At 37.6% G+C, this 21,989-nt stretch overlaps 1 protein-coding gene across 10 annotated transcripts in view; it reads right to left on the reverse strand.

Annotated features, from left to right (window-relative positions):
• The window catches only part of KDM4C (lysine demethylase 4C), a 506,879-nt gene that overhangs the window by 430,311 nt on the left and 54,579 nt on the right, over window positions 1–21,989 (reverse strand). For 7 of the 10 annotated variants that reach the window (XM_073228549.1, XM_073228553.1, XM_073228548.1 and 4 more), the window contains exon 3: window positions 5,817–5,977. The exons of 2 other annotated variants lie outside the window; for them this stretch is intronic. In XM_073228549.1, coding sequence (XP_073084650.1) covers window positions 5,817–5,960 — 144 coding nt within the window. In that variant the 5' untranslated portion in view covers window positions 5,961–5,977. Of the gene's footprint in view, window positions 1–5,816; window positions 5,978–21,989 lie in introns of those variants that run through there. One more of the 10 variants, XM_073228552.1, reaches the window with a different exon arrangement.

Here is a 21,989-nt window from a genome sequence, read left to right on the forward strand (position 1 = left end):
GGAGCTAGAAGGTATTATGCTCAGTGAAATAAGCCAAGTGGAGAAAGACAAATACCAAATGATTTCACTCATCTGTGGAGTATAAGAACAAAAGAAAAACTGAAGGAACAAAACAGCAGCAGAATCACAGAACCCAAGAATGGACTAATAGTTACCAAAGGGAAAGGGACTGGGGAGAATGGGAGGGTAGGGAGGGATAAGGGAGGGGAATAAGAAAGGGGGTATTATGATTAGCATGTATAATGTGGGGGGTGGGGGAAAGGGGAGGGCTTTGCAACACAGAGAAGACAAGTAGTGATTCTATAATATCTTACTATGCTGATGGACAGTGACTGTAATGGGGTTTGTGGGGGGGACTTGGGGTGGGGGAGAGCCTAGTAAACATAATGTTCTTTAAAAAAATAAAAATAAATAAATAACTAAAGGGATAAAAAAAATTTATATGAGGAATACATTCATGGGATCTTACAGCCAGATAAAACAAATAGAAATAATCTAATCTAGCCTTTTTATTTTGCAGAGAGACAATAGGCCTAGGAAGGTGGCATGATTTTCATAAGTCAGCTAGCTGAAGATAGCTTGAATAGCATCCAGCATATGATAAATCCCAAGAAACTGTTAACACCATAATTACTAAGAAGATACTTTAAATCTGTACTGCTTATTGGTCAACATATTTGGTTGTAGTGTTAAAGAAATATGTCATTAAAATAGTATACATAATGGTAAAAAAAAAATTAGGAGAGACAGTTATAAATTAATTCATGATTTATAGCTGTAATTTATCCACCTTTGCAAGTTGTTTTAATTTTTAAGACAATCTTCTAAAAAAATTAAATGTAAATATAGATAGCACACATACCGAATATGCATAATCACAAATATATCTTTGTGAATCATTATAAAGCAAACACCAGGTGTAAGCAACAGGATATTGCCAACACCCAGAAGCCCCCCCCAGCACCCTTTTCCAAATACATCCCCCACTTGCCCAAAAGGTAACTATTATCATGGTATTTATGGTATTCATTTCCTTGCTGGGCTTTATAACTTTGTGCCTGGGTATGCACCCCTAATACCTTAAATGTATAGGAATGTAAGTATCCATTTTTAAATGTATAAAAATACAGAAATATAATCATTATATTCTTTGAGGTTTATCTTTTATATTTCATTCAAAACTTTTGTGAGATTCAACTATGATGGCCTATATAGCTGAAGTTCATTGATTTTCATTTCTAGTCAGTATTCCTTTATATAAATATTTATTCATAAATGAGTGATCATTAGGTGATCACTTGACTTTCTTCTAATATTGACTATTGTAAGTAACACTGCTAACTGTAGGCATCTTCTGCTGCATATGAGCACACTGTTCTCTAAAATACACACACATAAACAGATACTCCTAACTATGATATTACTGGGACATAGGATATGTGTAGATTAAATTTAATAGTTAATACCAAACCTTGGGCAAACTAACTGTGTCATTTCACATTCCCACCTTCAATGTATGAGAGTCCCTGTTGCTATATACCTTCATCATGCTTTGTACTGACAATTATTTAAATTTTAGTCTTTCTGGTTGGTGTGTAATGGTACTCAGGTGTGGATTTTATTTGCATTTTCCTGATAACTAAAGAAATCTTTTCATATATTCCCTGACCCTATGGATATATTCTGTTTTGTAAAGTACTTATTCAAGTCTCTGGCACATTTTACCATTGCATTTTTGGTCTTTTTCTTTTTAATGTATAGGGATTCTTTAGACAATCTGGTTATTCATGGATATGTGTGTGTATGTATTTGCAAAAATCTATATGTATGTACGTGTGTGTACTTATCAAATATCTCCTCTTACCCTGTAATTTGTCCTCCACCCTTCTTAGGGGTATCTTGATAAACAGAAGTTCTTAGTTTTAATATTAGCAAATTTGCTCATATTGCCTTTATCAGTACTGTTGGATCTTTGGTTTAAATATGCATTTTTCTTTACTCTAGGGCATGAAGGCATTCCACTTTCTATTCTGAGAGTATTAAGGTTTCATCTTTCACATTCAGATCTACAATGCACCTGACACATGGCTTTCGTGAAAGGTTTGGGTCAAGCTTTATCAAATGAGAAAACGGGGGCAGGCGGGTGTAGTCAGGAAGTGAGTGACTTGGCCAATGTTATACGGCTGATAAATGACAGTATTAACTTCAAAAAATATTCTAAGTGAGCCATCAAGTCTAAAGTTAATTTAATTTTCATCAGCCAGATAGAAATTACACATTTTATTTTCTCCAAGGTATGTTAGTTTAAAATGAAAATAGAGACAATCATACCATATGTTAGTGAAAATACATACTCAATACTTTTAAAAGATATGGACAATCATACCAAATGGATATGGAGAAACATACTACATTGTTTTTTCAACATATTGAAAGGGGAGAGGGTTGTATTTAAGAGTGTTGTAAATACTATCTTTTTCTTCAGCAGAAATAAGTAATTCAAAAAAAATAAAACATGGATTTATTCAGGATACTGTTTGGAAATGAATATATCTATAATCAAAATTAATATTATGTTTCCAGTTAAATACTGTCTTGTGAAAAACAAGGCAGTTGTTTACTCCAAAAACAAGTTTTGTAGCAATTTTCTAAAGTTAGAGAAGAAATACAATAAATTCACAAAAATTAATATATAATCTTTTGGAATATTTTGTTCATATGCTCACTCACTTTTGATTAAAGTGTTCAGACAGAACTTAAAAATTCTTAAGTTCAGGCCTAGAACAAAAATCTTATTTTTGGACTATAAATCTCATCACATCAGATTTTCTTACACAGGAAATGGAGGCACAACATAACTGGCACTTTAAAAGAGTCCAAAGTCAAACCTTTATATTTAATAAATCTAAATGAAGGAAACCCATTCCTCCTAAAATTTACCTTCCTAATTTTATCAAAACAAAAATATACATTTTATATCACCATTTCCCCTGGGCCCTATACCCAATGGAAAATTTCCAACTAAAATCTGTATTTGCACTACTTGCTGGAAATGAGTTGCTATTCCTACCACCTACATACTGAGGAAGTGGCCCAAGGACAAACAGAGCTTCTTACAGCTTGAGAACACAGATAGTTATCTGAACTCTCCAGGCTATTCATGAAACTATGTCATGTGCGTAAACTATGGCTCAGGACAGTCTATGTCCAGGTTACTGTTATGGAAGAATTTCACCCATTTACATATAATAAAAATTCATCATTACCCTTCTCCATGAAAACAATACAAATTTTACATTTATAGATTGTCACTCTGATTTCTCAACCTAACCACTAACTTTGTAGATAGGGTGCCAAACTTCTCACTCAAATGTTGATAAAAGAAGAACTGAGACAGACTGTAATATGAGGCCAAGTTCACTATTACTGGAACTACTCAACTAATTTCTTAAAATTATAAGTTAAGGCCAATTCATTAAATGGTTTATTAACAAAGAAGCTCATAGGTGGCTCTGTTCCCCAGGGCTAGCCCTCAAAGCAAACTAGCAACATTAATAGTTCTGATTTTTTACGATTTGATTTGATTTGGTACAGTTTCGTACATTTCCTATTGCTGCAACTTCCAGAAAAAGAGAAAGTACATGAAACTGAGTTTATGTGACTTGATGTAAAAGATGGGAAAAGGACCAGAAAAAACAGTTCCTTGTATTCCTAGCATAAAGGAAATTATTTACAAATTGAATAAATGAACATCTCCAACTCTGTCAGTCTCACTTAAAGTCTGGACTCAGGTGTGTTTTGTTCAACATTCAGAAAACTAATTGTGGTTCTCATTAACTCTACTCTATTACATAATACCAACAGCAGCCCAGGTGTATCGTAAGCTTGCAAATCCCTGGTGAAGGTAGCTGCTGCTTCCTCTTCTAATGTTACTAAACGTGCCACCCTACCACAGGACACTCACTAATCTCAGTAGAACACAGAAGATACATGTTTTCCAGAAACAAATGGGGGACAGGACAAAGGGCTGCATTCAGAGCCCAGAAAAGGAAACACACAGTCACCCCCCCTCCTGACCGAAACAAAGCCTAAATCCTTGCTAACTCATTGTGAGTTTATGATCAGAACTATGTGTGACCAATGATTCTGAATAGAATCATTCTCTTCAACAAAAGAATGACTTTTCTCCTCAAAGATAACCCAGAAGTTAAAGTTCCAAACATGGGCTCTTTAAGAGCTAACCCAATAAAAAGGTTAAATTAGGGATAGCTCATCTAAGAAATTCATTAAAACCTCCTTTACTTTTCTTTTTTTCTCTTTATCTTCTTTTTCTACCGCACCCCTAATAAACTTCCACTCAAGTTAGTATCTCCAAATTTTAAACCTTTCCTAGGAGGGATTTGAGCCATACCTAACAAAATGACAGACCTCAGGGGACAGATGCCAGAAGAGTCCATGAATTGGGTTGCAGACAACAGCATCCATGCAGGAGGACTTGAACACCGACCCCTGCAGTTCAGAAGTTCTCTCCTTGGCTACTGTCTGCATTCAATGCTATTAGACCTTCCCACAGCAATGGGGATTCCAAGGAGACCCACAACCCAGCCACAGTAGAGCAGACTTTGATAGCGCCCAACAATTTATGAAGTGATGCTGACAAGTCTATAGAAAACCATGAGGGTAGCTACTGCTTCCTCTTCTAATGTTACTAAACATGTTATCTTACCACAGGACACTCACTAATCTCAGTGGAACACAGAAGATGTAAACATATAAACATGTTTATATGTTATATATAAACAGCATTTAGAATAATAAAATGAAGTGCAATAAAACACATTCTTCTGAGGGATATTTTTTAATTGACATAGATTTCCATTACAGGAGGGATACATAATCCATCTTGGGTTGAGGTCAAGGATTAATTATAGAGACAATCTCTCTTTCAGACAATCTTACTTTTGGGTCTTTGAGTGTAAACCTATAATGCTGTCCTCAACTTACTAACCATGCCTGAGACCCTGGGCATATCACAACTACCCAACAGGACACCCTGTTCCCACTCTCCCCCTCCACCACATTCATTCTTCATGCGAAAGCTGGTATGACGACTTCAAAATAATACCACAAAAATAATGAATAAACAAACAAGCAGCCACTATGTCCTCCTTTACTCTTCTTTAAACCTGTCAAATGCATCCCACTGCACTTAAAATAAAATCCCCAATGCCTCACTATGCTGGACAAGCCCAGCACAATCTGGACCCTCCCAGGCTTTCCCCTTACTTGTCACCCTCTTCCCTTGCTCACTAAGTCCCAATTCCACAGACCACCTCCCTATTCCTCCCACACATGAAGCTCACATCAGCCTCCAAGGCTCTGGGCCTGCTATTCTTTCTGTCCCCACATTTTGAAAAAGTTGGTTTATACCCTTTGGGTCTGTACTTCAATGTCCACATGCCACCACCTAAGATGCTACCACTAGAATATGAGGTCTGTGGGGGCAGGAACTTTGTCTGTCCCACTTCCTCCTACACAGCACCTGGCACAGTACCTAGTATGTAGTGTGTACTCTCCACACTTGATGAATAAAAAAAACTGAAAAGAAAATAGAATAAAATCTAAAAGAAACTTTTTCAAAGAAAAATAAAATACTTATTCTTTGAATATATCAAATGGTCCACAGGGATTAACAAGAAGAAAGATTTTTCAAATATCTTCCTTTGGAAGAAATGATTTCCCACATCATGAAGAGTAAGAACATAACTAAAAGGCCAAGCGATTGTTTTTGGTTTAAAGGATCTGAGGATAATCACCTTTGCAAGACCCGCTCGATGGGCTCCTTTAGACTCCATGTATGCAAGATATTTGTTGAACTCCCGGAACTCCTCCATGGAGGGTCTGAAGGTCATGATCTTACAGCTGGGATTCAGAGGACTCTCCACCTCGGCCACCTCCATGATGGCTGGGGTAGTCTCTGCAGAGGAGATCATCATCAGCGCTAGATTAGTGTGGGGTTAAGGTTGATCGTCATTTCTCCTGAATATCATGTAAACTCTCCTAGCAGGAATTCTTCTCTTTTACTTACCATTCCCCTCCACCAACCTATTAGGGAGACTCCCTCATCTCCTGATGGACTCCAGAAAAAAAAAGAAGGAGAAGAAAATTGCCTCTAGTCACTCTTCCTCCCAAGCTCCTATTCCTGGCATTAAATCACTGAGCTAATTGTGTCACTAGCCTCCTCAAAATCCTTCCTAGTAAGAATTAATTTCCTAACTTTGCAAGTTACAAAAGGTGTCATTCCCATGTACCAGTCCTGAAACGGACTTCCTCTACAGCCACCTGTATAAAGGGATAGCCTAAGTGAAATAGAAAATAGACAATGTTCCACATTCCCAGAAGTTTACTCAGACGTGCTTCCACTTGTCATAACATGCTTTCCTACAATAATTTACAAACCATCCATTCAGCAAAAATGCCAGGCACCAGGCTAAAGTACTGGGGACAAGAAAGGGGTAAGGTTTTTTTTCTCTGTCTAGCTCACTGTGTAGAGGCCAAACTTCAGTACAAAACTGTACACAGGAGGAGTAACTAACTCCACTTAAGTTACCCTGAAATGACTTCCCCAGAAAGGAGCAGTAGACTTACAAGAAGGTGTAGGAGTTTGTCAGATGAGAGGAAGATTATTCCAGGCAGTGGAAATATTTGGAGGTACTGCAGGGATGAAGGTAGGAGTTTAGACTGTCTGGAGCTTAGAAAAAGATTATAGGAGATCAAAATAGAAAAGAAGACAGTAGGTTGTGCTACAAAAATATGAACTTAATCTTGCCAACAACGAACAGGATGATTCCTTCAACAAACACGTATTGAACGCCTCATCTGTGCCAGGCTAGAGAATGCAAAGGTGAGTAAGAAGCACTGGTGTGCCTGCCCCAGAAAGGATTCCGACCCATATTCCATTTCCAAATGCAATAATAGTACCTGGCATTCCACAGCTCAAACAAACTGAAAACAAAGCTCTCCTTTTCCTTGTTTTAATAAATTTTATTTGACAGAAAGAAAAATTCAGAAGTGAGGGTTAGATGAAGCAGAAAACATGCTACAGGGTAAGTTGTTAAAACAGATCAGTGCTGCTGATAAAGTTGTGATCGTCATTTAGTCATAACCTTTTAAAGTTTTAAAACAGTGTCTATCTCAGAAAGTATACATGAGGAGATTAAAAACATTAAAATTAAACTCTGCCACTCTTTAGGAATTTACAAAATAAAAGAAAAAATACTCTGCATGGAAATGCATTAAGACACAACAGATAATATTCCTGTCTCCCTGCCTCAGGAGGGGGAATGCAAAAGAAAAGACCTCCAGGCTACCTTACCCACCTCCCTTCTGCCCTCGTACAGATGCACATGCCCAAATCCAGGGGCTCCAAGATGTCTCCACTCCATACAGGACATAATCCTTTAGAAGCCTCGAGATCATGGACTTGTTCACCACGACAGCCTGCATTATACTTCACATTCCAACAATACTCATTGATCCGTCCTTCTCTAAACAAGTACAGCTCTCTATGCCTTCGCCCTCTGCCCAAAGTATTCCCTCTCATTTGAGCAGCCTTTACCTATTTCCTCACCTGGCAAATCCTTGCCCACTGTCAAGATTCCCAACACTCCTGAGCAGGCCAAGGTGAATGGTATACTGTGTTTTGGCCTCCTTTCTGCATTCCTCTTACAGCAGTTCCCTTTCCCCAAGGCTGGCATTTCCACCACACACTGAATTCCAAGCCCCTCAAAAGAAAGGCAGGCTCTTTAAGCACTAACATACTGTCTGGGATCCAGCCTGACTCATAGTATCTGCTGCAATAAGTATTTGCTAACTGAATGATGGAATAAGTGCCAAAATGTTGGAGTATTGACATAAAATGATACCAAATACAGGAAAAAGGAAAACATTTATCTCTAACACAGAAAAAAAGCTGCTCAGAAAACAGATTCAATTGCTTGACTGGTAAAAAATAACAGAATACAAAAACCTGAGAAATGAGAATGGAAAAGGTTATCTGTGTAGAAAGGTTTGGTACATGGAAGACAGCCTTATTTTTTCCCTGGCCAAAGAACAAGAGTGACCTGTGTTATTACCCTAGGCAGAGGAAGAAGCCAGTAGGGAAGAAACTGGAAATCCAGCCAGTCACTCAACAAACAGTTACTGAATGCCTAACTGCCAGACAGGCATTTAGGAAGGAATGAAATGAAACCCTAACAGGAATGGAATGAAGCAGACCATAAATAGTCCTAAGCGCTCTGAAGAAGAAACCAGAGCACGGGGACAGAATACAAAGAAGAATGGTAGCTATTTTATACAGGGTAGATGAGGAAGGCATTTCTGGGCCTGAAGGAAGGAATAAATCATGTGGATTCTGAAAGGAGAGCATTTTAGGCTGAGGCAACAAGAAACCTCTCGGGCTTGTTAAGGAACAGCAAAGATGTTGTGTGTGTCTGGAAGAGAAAGGTGAGTGGGAGACGGGGAGAAAAGGAGGTTGGGTGACTCTGAGAAGGGATGTAATCTTGGCTTCCCCTCCCCATACATTTCCATTCTTTTTTTAGGGGTGCAGTTGGGGGAGGGGAAACTACAACTGTTTTTCTCTTTATATTTTTATTGACAAATAGTTGACATAATATTAATTTCAGTTGTATAACAGTGATGGGACAGCTACATATATAATGAAATGCTCACTATTTGTCAATTGTAGTTAGCATTTGTCACCATATAAAGTTATTACAATATTATTGACTACATTCCCTATGTTGTACTCCTCATCCCGAAGACTTACTAACTTTGTAACTGGAATTTTGTACTTCTTGATCCCCTTTATCTATTTAGCCTATCCCCTATGCTCCTCCCCTATTGATACTCTAACATGCATTTCCATTCAAGGAGATGACACTGCTTTCTAAGGTAACTCTGGAGGAGGAATTTAGGCAGAGAAGTGAGCTGGCTCATCATTCTGGCTATTATACCAAAAAAAAGGACAAGGCTGGATGCAGGGAGACAGTTTGCATCAATCTAGGCAAACAAAATGATGACTTAGATCAGTGGTGGGCACTGAGAAGTGGTCAGATTACAGATATAGTCAGAATGGAATTTCCTGATAGAAGCAAGAGAAAGAGAGGAATCAAGGCTTTTGGTCTAAAATACAGGACAGAAAAGTTCTGACAAGAAAATGAAGCAATGAGACTTCTAAAATATGCAGCAAATTAGGAACAATCAGAATTAAGCCTCAGCCCTTGACCTAGTTGCTAACTGGTCTGTGAAATAAGCTGCCTCTTTCTAACAGCACTGCTCCCTTGATTACACAAAACCAGTTCTACCTACAAACCAGGTACATATACTAAAGAAAGACCTAGTTAGCTTATGTTTTAGACCTTTTTCATTCAATCTATAAAATTAATATATGATGATTATAAAATTCAAAACCTGTTGAAGTATCTAAAAATTTAATGTTGATAATTTGCAATCACAATATAAGTTGGTCACAGGGATGGTAGTACAGCAATGATACTTTAAAAAATAATAAATAAGTAAATAAAATTTAATATTAATCCCATCACCCAGACCTTTGCCAATAACATAGGCAAAAAAGACTGGTGTTAAGTTTCATTTCTTTGCTTTCTTGTGATGCTTATCATTTTTCGACATTAATAACCATTTTAATTTCACTTTTGGGTTGTCTACTTATATTCTTTACCCTTAAAAGGTAGTTTATAAATGTTCTATTTCCTGGCTTTTCCTAATCCACATTTATCTATTAAACTTAATCACACTGCAAGCCTTCTCTTTTACCTTTATTTCTTTGATCCATGCAGAAAAGTAGGCTTAAAATATTCTTGCAATAATGTTTCTAGTCAGAGAAAGACTGTAAAGAAATATATCTCTGATTTTCAGCTGAGGATGATGCAATAGTATTTTTTTTAATGCTACATCTCATTAGAGACTGAGTCCCCAAAGTGAGTGACAATATCTGCCATGATAACTGTTATTTTGCTTCTACAGAGCTGGCCTTCAGTGTTTTTTACCGTATTTATAGTAAGTACCCTAAGAATTTTTTCTTAATGAGCTGAAGATTTTTTATTAAGTGAAGAAAAGTCTGGCATTAACTCATATTTATATAATTCTCCCAAGCTTCTTGTCTGAAAAATTCTACCTTATCATGAAGGAAAATCATCTATTCTTGTTCCAATAATATATCTTTATCTGGTAATAAAAAAAGAAACTGAAGCTGATGCTTTCCTGCTAAATGTAAATCTATATCCTATGGTTGCTTTCCTTGTATATACCTATATTTCTGACTTGTGTTCTCTTATTTAAGCAATTTTTGTGAGAAGAGTGAAACCCGGTGGCTCTGATCATGGAATACTAGTTTCTTTGGCAATGCCTGCCACAGAAGGGTGTGCACTGCAAACTACCTCTGAATAGAACCACCTAGAATCTACCATAAAGTGCAGCCCTCTGGGAGATACAGCACTCACCAGGTAAGCAAATAAGCCATCAGGCTAGAAAGAAAATGAACCAAGCAAGGTACGATTACCAACTGTGCTAGTGTTACAAGAGAAGACTTACTCCAGCCTCCCCCATGGTTCCTCATTAGGACTCACCCAAAACTTGGAGGCCATCCTCTCTATCCTCATTCACACCAACTTTCCTATGGAGAGATTTTAAAAGAAACTGAGCGGTCAAGGCTTGCACAGAGCAGGTACTGCTCCCCTGCTCTACTCCAGTTCCCGTGTGCGAAGTTGAGCAGAGGCAGGGCTTAGGCCTTGCCTGAGACAGTTGAAAGTCTGAGCCTTCAGTTCAAACCCTGCAGCTCATGCAGTTTGGTCTCACAGTGAGCCAAGCAGGCTTCTGCTTTGCAGACTGCCTTAGTCAGGCATTGTTATGGGTTGAGCTGTGTCCTCCCACAAAAGACATGATGAATCCTAACCCCTGTGTGAATGTGACCTTAGCTGCAAACAGGATCTTTGCAAATGTAATCAAGTTAAAATAAGGTCATGCCCAATTAGGGTGGACCATTAGGACTGGTGACCTTATAACAGGAGAAGAGACAGACACAGAGGGAAGAGCACCATGTCGAGGTGGAGGACAACTAGAATCATGTAGCCGCCAGTCAAGAAATGCCAACAAACACAAAGAGCTAAGAAAAGGCACAGAACAGATTTGTCCCAGAGAAAGCATGGCCCTGCTGACACCATGATTCTGGCCTTCTAGCCTCCAGAACTATAAGAGAATAAATTCCTCTCATTTGAAGCCATCTAAGATCGTGGTAATTTGTTTTGGAAGCCCTTGCAAATGCATACAAGCATCAAGAACCAAACTGGAGGGAAAGAATACAGTCCTACATTCTTTAACCCCAACTTTATCAATAGCAAAGCTCATAATATTCTGACTTATCTGACTCCTTCATCTTTCTCAACTGGTTCTTTACGTGGATGGAAAAGGTACTTGGAAGGCCACCTTGAAAACTCCACATTACCCATAACAGGGATTGTGTTAGAACAGGTACTGAACCACAACAGGGATATCTAGCTGCCCTCTTCTGTCATCCCAGGACCCCACAGGCCTTGGGCCCTAAGTTAGAAAGCAAGACAGCAAAGAAAATCCCTTAGCTATTGATCACTTTTGCCAGAGTATGGCCTCATCCCTCTCCCAGAGACCTAGGCAGCTTTTCTTTAATCCTTTTGGTCCCACTGGGATCACCTCTCCATCTTGCTCCACTGGTCTGAGAGACCAGGTGTGGGAATGTAAAGGTGGAGTCATGGAGATGGTTTTGGGACAGAAAAACCAAGATAAGGAATGAATCCATGCAAAAGTTTCTTTAACTGCACAGATTTGAAGCTGAGTTCTAGAGAAAGTATCTGAGAAGAAGTGCTCCAAATATATATATAAATTCTCTCCATCAGTCTATACTAGCCAACTCACAATCCTGATCAAACCCTTCTAATACCTTGGTGGATGGGAGAAGGCAGAAGTTATCCTCCTGGGCAAACTGAGCAAGCCTTGCCCTTCTCCTATTCACCAAAGATCTGGCAAGATTAGCAGATACTAGAGCACCAGGCTGCCATATCCTCAGAAGTAAGTATGCAGAAGACGGTGTTGGAACCAGCGAAATTGCCCTAAGTCACTCTTGGCTCCACCCAGCATGCCACTCCCTTCCTGGGTCTAGCTAGACTTCAGTGGGTCAAGAGAAGAGAAACACTCCTCCTTATATGATATGCTTACAAGGTTCTTGATTCTAGTTGCAAACCTGCAACTTCCTCCCAGCACTCAATCTTACAGTATATAACATCTGGCGTATGTATGTCTACTTCAGCCTTGCATCAATTTTTCAAGCACACTGAGTCAAATTTTAATTACATCTCTCATTTCCTGGTTTTCCTTCTTATATCTCTTATACTTCCCTTAAGGGTCCATCAATAGGCATCTAGTCAAATTAGTGTGGTACTTCCAACAACAGAGTACAGGCAACATAACGGGAATGAGGAAGATCATAAGTACAGCTCTGGAGTGATTTCCAAATTATATTATTAAATTTAAAAAAACAACAACAAAGTGCTGAACAAATGTTAACTTTTTGTATAGGAAGCAAGACCAAACCAATAAAAATGGTACTAAAAGGGAGAGGGAAGGAAGCAAAACTTCTGAGAATGTAACTCTATATATAGTTTTAACTCTGCAATCTTGTAAATGATTTATATTATTTTAAATCAAAATTAAAAAGAAAAAAAAAAAGCAAACAAACTAACCTAACTGTATTGTAAGTCAGTGTCATAAGCAAACAAGGAAAGTAACTTTGAATCACAGTATTTAGGCTGTAAGTCTTAATGGGATTAATGGGATATATTTTAGGATACAGAAGTATTTTTTAATATATAAATTATACTTGTCAGATTGTTAATAGTAATATTGGTATTGTAGGTTTTTTAAAACTATTATAGGCACACTATAAGATACAGCAAACAAATTGTGCTAATGCCATTAGGAATCAACATTTTCATTATAAGTATAAAGAGATACTAATATAAAATCCTATGATTACATATAAAGTTAATATTTCATTAGAATTTCAAATAGCAATATGAACTCATGATCTCTTAATGCTTACCTCCTAGTATTGCCCACTGAAAAAGGGATGGACACAATGGCAATACAGTAGCAAAAACTACCCATTGCACACAAATTGTGGTGTCTAAATACTACTATATCTTAATAAAAAGAACCAGGGACCTTTGAACAGAAGGCTGGTCTCCAGTCTGGGACAAGAAATGTACAATGTGATTGGAACATGTTTTTCCAGGAAGCAAGCAGGCTATCAAAGATTAATGAGGGCAAATATCACTCAAAAAGGAACATTAGTACTGGGAAAATTAGATAAAATATGCCTCTTGATATGATGTACTAAGAAGAACACAGCATCACTTTACACGGCAGTTCCTGCCAATAACGTTTAACCTAAATTTAATCCTGAGGGAACATCAGAAAGGGCCAAGTTAAGTGACATTCTTAAAAATAAATGGTTTGTACACTTCAGAAATGTTAGGTCATAAAAGACACAGAATGAAAAACAATTTCAGATTTTAAAAAGACCAGCGTAAGATGTGATCCTCAGATCCTGGACCAAAAAACAAACACAATAAGTTTCTCTTTCCTTTTGCTACAAAGAATATCAGTGGGTAAAATCTGAATATCTGTGGATTAAATAATAGGACTATATCAAGATTAATTTCCTGATCTTGATAACTGCACTACGGTTAGAAAATGTCTTTATTTTTAGGAATATATAATGATATATTTACAGGTAAAGGAGTCTTACATCTACAATTATTTTCAAATGATTCGGAAATCAATACGTATACAAATAGTAACAGAGTAAGAGTAAGAAAATGATAAGCATGTAACAACTGTAAATTTGGGAAATCTGGATAAAGGTATAGAGAACACCTTTGTTCTCTTTTTTGGCAAATTTTCTGTAAGTCTGGATTTATTTCCTAATAAAAACTGAAAAAAAAACCCACTAATGAGTCTTGTCAAAGAACATAGGAACTTTGAAGGGAAGACAGCTGAAGTGACCCTATGCAGGGTGTTAGAGCCTGACTGGGATGAGGAGGAGATCCATGCAACTGTGGAAGCAGCAACAGAGGACTGGATACATATTGGTTGATAACAAGAGCCAAATTTCTCACTGTCAGAGAAAGGAGTTTACAAATAGGGAGAGAGAGCCAACTAGAGTTAACCTATGATACTGAATTGGAATTTGGAGTATTAATGTAAACTCCAAGTGTGAGTGAGTGTGTGTGTGTGTGTGTGTGTGTGTGTGTGTGTGTGTGTGTGTCTGTGTGTGGTGTGTGTGTGTGTGTGTGTGTATGTGTATGTACATGTATATATATAAATACTCCCTGGATCTGCCCATTAAGAAGGCTTGGGAGCAGTAACACCCCAGTAAGACTCAGCTCTCAAATCTTGTTTCTAAATACCATTCTCCACTAAAAGGAACCAAGGCTTCTTGGATAACAGATTGATTCTGGGGCAAGGGAAGAAAAAGTACAAGGTAGGCCTGGAACACCTTTTTGTGCTAGAAAGTGAAGAAAAAAAAAATTTCAAGAAACAAGGGGAACATGTCAAAAGGACATAAAAACCAACTTGAACAGGCTTCCACTGGCTAAATCTGGGGGAAACTGAGCATCAAAATAAATACCAGTAATGGACTATAGTCAATTAAATAAAACAAGAAAACATGAGTCCATAATGAGGTAAATACACTACAAAATATTTTACATCTATAAACCTATAATATTTCTTTTCTTTTTTAAAGCATCAATCACCATTGGAATACATCAACATATTACTCTAAAGATTTATAAAGGGAAGGAATCAAGTCCTTTCCTACCTTCCCTGAACAAATGGTATTTTAGAGTAAGCAAAGAACTGATGCTGGAAAGTTCTTCTTTACAAAAAAAATCCAACTAATAAATGTAGAAAAAAATAACAGAATTATATGATGATCTTTTTTTCAATCCCTAATTTTAAAAAAAGAATCTAAGGAAACATCATCAATGGATGCTAAAATCCTGGGACAACTTAACAGGATACTTTATAATGGAGCTAATTAGGCTCATTATCAGTGGAATAAGCAGATGAGATACGAACACACACGGCACCACCTATTAATTGTTCTTACCTACAAAAGTAAATCTCAATCTAAACTGGGCCATTAAATCCAACCTCCAGTTGTCAGGAAATACAAGGGCTAGAAGAACAAAGTAAACAGCACCACAAGAAGGCAATATGCAAAATCCTGAATGGGGGGGTGGGGGGTGGACTGTTACAGAATAAAAAACATAATAAACATAAGAATAAAAACTACATGCATTAACTACTGATCACCTTGTATTTGCACAGAAAAGCAGTGGAATAATGCAACAAAGTAGGAAAAATAACACTAAAAGAGCAACTGCACAACTAGAAATAAATTGTCTTTAATGTGTATATATATACATTTTATATTTATTTTACATATATATTAACACCCTGATGTGTTACAAACCTGAGAATGTCCTCATTTAAAAGGCATAAATTAGAAGAGTCTTTTAGATTCGATACTCAAAAATAAATTTTCCAAATTTTATTTTAGATATAATTTCTTCTGTCTACCCTATTACTTTCAATTTGCAAAGTTCAATGGCTGAATGTCAGAGTTCCTTTATCAGCAGTCATATTTCACTAAACAGACAATTATTGGAAAAGGGGGTAAGGGGAAAGACAGACTTCTGTTCAGTCATAGCATATATAACACAATAATCACCTAATTGTTAGAAACACTATTATCCTTTTCCCTTGGGATGAAGTTTCCACTCACTGCTAACAGCACAATGGCCAGCAACTATGCTGATTAATTAATCCATGCCCATATCCTTAGGTTGAAGCAGTAGACTAAACAAAATATTGCTGTAACAGATGACAGTTACTGGGCTTTTTAGCAATTAAACTAAATTAACATCACAGTAGTAATCTCAACCAAGCAGAATACCATCTAACTCAAAATTACTACCACAATGGGAGTTGAACTGAATCACTAGGTATATTTCTTTGAAATTGTGACCAACTCACTTCAGAGGCAGTCAGGTAAAAAGGGAAGACCAGACCTTTGAGCCGGACAAAACTGGATTCCAATCCCTGCTACATGCCACTACTACCCCTTAATACCTGCAAGACTCCAAGAACATTACTTAAACTAGGCCTCTCTTTCCCCACCAGTAAAATGGAATATACCACCTCCCCTACAACATTGTGATGGGGATTCAATAAACTGCTAACTATAAAAGGGTTTAGCACATTGCCGGGCTATAGTAAGCACACAGACATTGGCTTAAAAAAAAAAAAACTAGTCAAATTATCTAATTTATTTTAGCTTCCTCCTCATTGTCTACAGGTATGCACAAATCTCTCCCACATAATTTTTAAGGCTGCCTGTATACCACGTCCCCTCCTAGGCAGACCCCAGTTACAGCCTTCTCTCCCAAACCCCTCACAGAAAATCCCCAACAAAGAATAGCCCACATTCACTTTGTCCACGTCATCTATTCAATTTTCAATCCTGCTGCAATGTGACATCTCCATCTACTAGTGCATTCAAATCACTTTGGAAAAGGTTGCAGGTGACTTTCTAACTGCCAAATCCAATTTAGTCCTCTTACAAACCTCTCTGCAGTCTTTAACACTGGAGAAGCCCTCTCCTGGCATTGCTTCCACAAATGGAGGACTTACACCAGCACCCCCCCCCCACTCTTCTGCTGCACTTCACTCTCTACAACTCCTTTCTATGCTCCTCCTAGGCCAAAGCCATCACTATTGGTATACTGCAAGGTTCTTTCTATGGCTGTCTGCAATTTCCACCAGACACAGACACTATAGGAGATTTTACCCACAGTGGCCTCAGCTGTCCTTATGAGTGCCTCAGAAATAGACAACAAGGACCTCTCTCCCCTGAATCCAAGTACAGTAAATCTGAGTGCCTACTAGGCATAGCCATTTGAATATGATTCTCAAACTCAACAGACAAACTGAATCCAAAACTTAACAGGGATAAAAAGGAACCTTTCCTTCAAAATCTGCTTCTCTTTCCCAGTCTCATTCAATCCACCCGCAATCTTGCTTGCCTTTCCGTGGTCACCACTGACCAGCACCCATCCTCAAAGAGCTTACAAGCACAACAGGAAGTAAGTACACAGGTACTGCAATAGACAGAAACAGAGCACAGCAGAGCCTATGGAACAAGAGCAGCAGGATCCAACCCTTTGCCAAGGTAAAGGGTGGAGGTGTAGGCAGGAAGGGAGAGTACCTCTTACACAAGCCCTGTCCTCCACTGCAAGGCCCACATCAGAATGCCAGAAGCCATCCTAAGCCCTGCCTCTCTCCCCACTTCTGTGACAACACCTGTTGTCTATTTGACTTCCTGAACATCTTTCATATTTTCTCCGGTCTCCATTCTTAACATCACTGTCCTAAGTCAAGCTTTGGTGCTTCCTTTCCTAAACTGTTCCAAGAGTCTTTGCTGACTTACTCACCCTTAGATCAAACCCCTCAGTTCTCTTATATACATCTACAAATACAAAGAACAAACTTTCTAAACACAAAACTGTTTATGCCATCCCTATTTTAAATCCTTGAATAGCTCAGTACCATTTCAGCATGGAAGGTACCTCCACAATCTAGCTCCTGCCTCCTCTCATAGCCTCAAAGATCTCTTTAGCCATGAAAGCTTTGCTTCATTGCAACCAAAGTACTTGAAATCTTTGCTTCATTCTAACCAAAGTTCCCAAGAAGGCCAGGATATTTCCCTCCTTTGCTATACTGTATTCAGATACATGTGTCCCATGTATGATGCTGCTGAGCTCCTCCTGTGAGCTAGACATCTGGGAATCCACTGTGTGCACTCTCTTATTTAAACCTCATAGTAACTTCATGGGGAGTGACCATGACTATCTCTATTACCAATGATGAAGATTAAAACACCAGTCAAATGTTCCAGAGTAAGAGCGGAGGATGAAAAATCTGACATCCTAACACCATATTCATAACTACTGTGCTATTTGACCTTTCCTCAGCCAGCTATCTTTCTGAATTTATCTCGTGTCGACTGCATTATGAAGCCTTTCCTGGCAATACTCCCCACCAACTAACAATGTCATTTTTTAATGGTTTCCTCACCCTCACTCCATACATACAATCTCATTATTACTGGATTTTCCATTTGTGAATGCACTTCCTTATTAAAATTTATTTGTAATCCCAAATCAATACAGGTGGCACTTGTATGTCATTCACCGACATGAGCAGAGGGTGAAATATTTGAAGCAACTAACATGCATGTCTGCTCAGCTGAGGTCAAACAAGGCACTGTTCTACCTTGTTTCAACCCTCAGACAAGTATCCTTTTTAGTTCTAAATAGCAGTCTATTTAGTTCCAGTATTTTTTGCATTTTTGTGATTCTTATTGGTGATTGGGTTGCTTAAAACAGCCCCCAAGCATAAGTATCTATGTGCAAGAAAGCCATGATGTGCCTTATAACAAAAATACGTTACACAACTTCATTCAGGCATCAGTTACAGTGCTATTAGAACTAGTTCAATGTTAATAAATCAACAATCACATATTGAATAAGGTGTCTTTAAACAGCAATACACATAAAACAAGGTGATATACTGATCAGTTGCCAAAATATTGTAATCAGAGACTTACAAGAATCTAACCCTGTATTTCCCCAAGGAACAATGGTTCAGTACGCACTGATTCAGTATTCTCAGTAACTTTCTAGAACATAACTTCCCTAAGTAATGAGAATCAACTACACCTTAGCACTTGTAACAAGACCAGTCAGAAAAAGCCCCAATCCCTAAGCCCATGGAAGCCATTCTCCTTCCCTTCTTCTAAGAATTACTCCTCCTTACAGTGATGAGTCCAGGCAGCCAATCCCATAGACTACAATAGACCTGAGCTAGTTCAATCACTCCCCCAGGAACTCAGATTGGAGACTCAAAAGAGCCATGAGGGGCTGTAGCAGCCACTGTCTTCCTTTTTCATAAACAGAGAATGACAGAGGGAAGATGAGAATAGAGAAAAATAGAGTCAAGAGACTGCATAACCTCAAAGAGAGATTTGAGGGGGAAAAAAAGGAAGGGAAGAAACCAAGCCTTAGTAACCCTATATATAATGCAAGTCACAGGGTAACTGCTTGAAGAGACTGCATCTTCAAGAGATGGAAGAGAGCTGAAATTTATATTGTAACAGGCATTTGAGATATGATTTAAATTCTTCCAATATGAAGAGACTTGAATTCAAAGCTGGGCAGAGTGAGGGCAGAAGTGGAGACCCAGAAAGCATTTTTGCTGGAACAGATCTAGCAGAAGTAGTTAAGCCCTCAACAGTTCTATTAGGCACTATTCCTGATCTTTGGATGGTAACTAAGATGGTGTGTTCACGGAACAAATGCAACAGCCACTTCCTACTCCCCAGATTTCAACCAAGTGCTATGATCTGCACCCTAATTCTTCAGTTTTCTATTTGTGGCAGAAATGGCAGTTCCCTTAGCAGCCCCTACAGCAATGGTGTTCTGGGAGACTTCCCTGGACACCCAGCCAAGAGCCTACTTTCCAGCCTTCAACAGCTCCAGTATCGAATCATTTTCTGCTTAAGTTAACCAGGGAAGTACCCATTATCTGTAATTGCATCATAACTGATAAAATTATCAAATATAAACTGATAACAATGGTGAGTGGAAAAGAAACCTAGTATACAAATACCAGATGTGAATCAAATGAAGGTTTTATTCATACCTATTTGCCATTGCCAGTAATCCTTCCTAATCAATTGCCTGGTGTATCTTAATGAGAGTAACTTGAACAACTCAAAATTCATTTTGTAGTATTGAGCACAATTACTAACTGAGCCATTTAACAAACAAGCCAGCCGCCCATAGCTACTTACTCCTACTGGCCTACTACATAGAAACTTTCAATATCCTGCTTAACCAATTCACCAGATAAGGGATACCCTCTGAAAAACACCTCTGCTGCTCACAACACACACAAGGCTAGTGGGCTATGCCTATGATGTCCAGGTACCAGGTGAATTGCATGCTTAGCAATCAACAGTGTTTATTTCCAATAAAGTTTATGCCAGTTGTGCCATTATATAATAATTAAATATTATGTAAATAGATGAAGTGTGAACACAATGTTATTGTTTCTACAAAATTTAATCTGAATTTGAAAAGATCCAGTAAAGATGAGATGATTTAAAAAAAAAACAATGTCAAATGAAGTGTAAGAACAGCAACAGTAAACAGTGAGGGGGAACAGGGATTTGTAAAATCTAACATTCTGGCTCTTATTCAAGTATCTTACTTCAAGTGTCTTAACTCTTGCTCTACTTTTGCAAAACTGAAACTGAAAGTGGTAGATGCTGTGTTGCAGGTGTGGTTTAAACAAGAGAGAAAATGTAGAACTCCAAACTTCACTCAAAGGTTTCACCCTACAACAAAAGATAGACAAATGATTGTAAACGTTTAAATAGAAATAAAATAAATGCCTATGTCTCTCTTTGTGATTTACATCTTAACCAAAATAAGAATGACTCAACATGTTTTGGAGAGAACCATTCTGTGTCTTATTAAATGGGCATAAAAATAACATAAGGTCAAAAAAATTTTCAAAGTCTATCCTCATGGCTAAACATAGCTATTTCCTTTATCTCTTCCAGGATGCCAAGCATTCCACCCTGCTTTAGGAGAAAGTCAAATCAATGAGGGAGTTAAACTTGATTTAAAGAAAAATACAAAACTTTGTGGGCTTATTCTTATACTTACTGTTATTAGAAGTAGTATTTTTTTAGCTTTTCCTTTGGAATTAATTTCAAATTTATATAAAAAATGCAGGAATAGAAAAAAAAAGCATGTATACACTCTACCAAGGTTCATCTATTAATGGTTTACCTCCATTTGCTTTATCAATTTGTGTAGTCTCTCTTTCCCTACATACACACATACACAATATTTTTTTCCTGAATCATTTTTAAGTTGCATAAATCATGGCCCTTTACCCATAAAAACGTTAGTGTATTTCCCAACAAGGGTCTTCCCTTACATAGAGACAGTAGAGTTGTCAACTCCAATATGTTTGCCATAGATACAATACTTGTATCTAATTTCTGTGTTCCAATTTTGTCAAATGACCAATAATACACATTATAGCATTTTTTTCCCTCCAGTAGGGAATTCAACCTGGGATTAAGTATTGCATGTAGCTATCAATCATGTCTCTTCAGTATTCTTTGTCTTTAATAATCATTGCCATTTTTGAGGAATAAAGTCATTCTGTTTTAACATTTAAGCATTAAACATTTAAATAGAACATTTATTTGTTTTAAATACATTTCTCATTTTGTATACTTTTTAAGCTAATTATTTTTCCTTTTGTTATTGGCATATTAAAATGTCACTAGTTTTTAAACTGATCTCATTTCCAGCCACCCTGATTATAATCTCCTGCTTCTAACAATGTCTAGATTCTTTAATGATTCTATCTAGACTATCATGCCAAAGTTATCTGAGAATAGCACTTTTTTTGTTGTTTCCTTCACAACACTTTCTCTTTCTCATATTACTGACCTGTCTAGGACATCCTAGAGCTAAAGAGAAGTAGTAACAGTGGAATGTCTTATTATAAAGGGAATGCTCTAACCTTTTCTCTTCAGAATGTTTACTGTGTATAGGTACCCTTTAGCAGGTTAGAAGAGTTCTGTTCTATTCCTTTCTCTAGAAAGTTGCGCTGGATTTTGTTTTGCTTTTAAATCATAAATAGATGTTGGATTTTATCAAATGCTTTTTTAATATGTTATGATGAGGTTTTCTCCCTTATTTGTTATTATGATTAAATACGATTGT

This window comes from Manis javanica, chromosome 2 (genome assembly GCF_040802235.1).
Source record: "Manis javanica isolate MJ-LG chromosome 2, MJ_LKY, whole genome shotgun sequence".
Taxonomy (NCBI): Eukaryota; Metazoa; Chordata; class Mammalia; order Pholidota; family Manidae; genus Manis; species Manis javanica.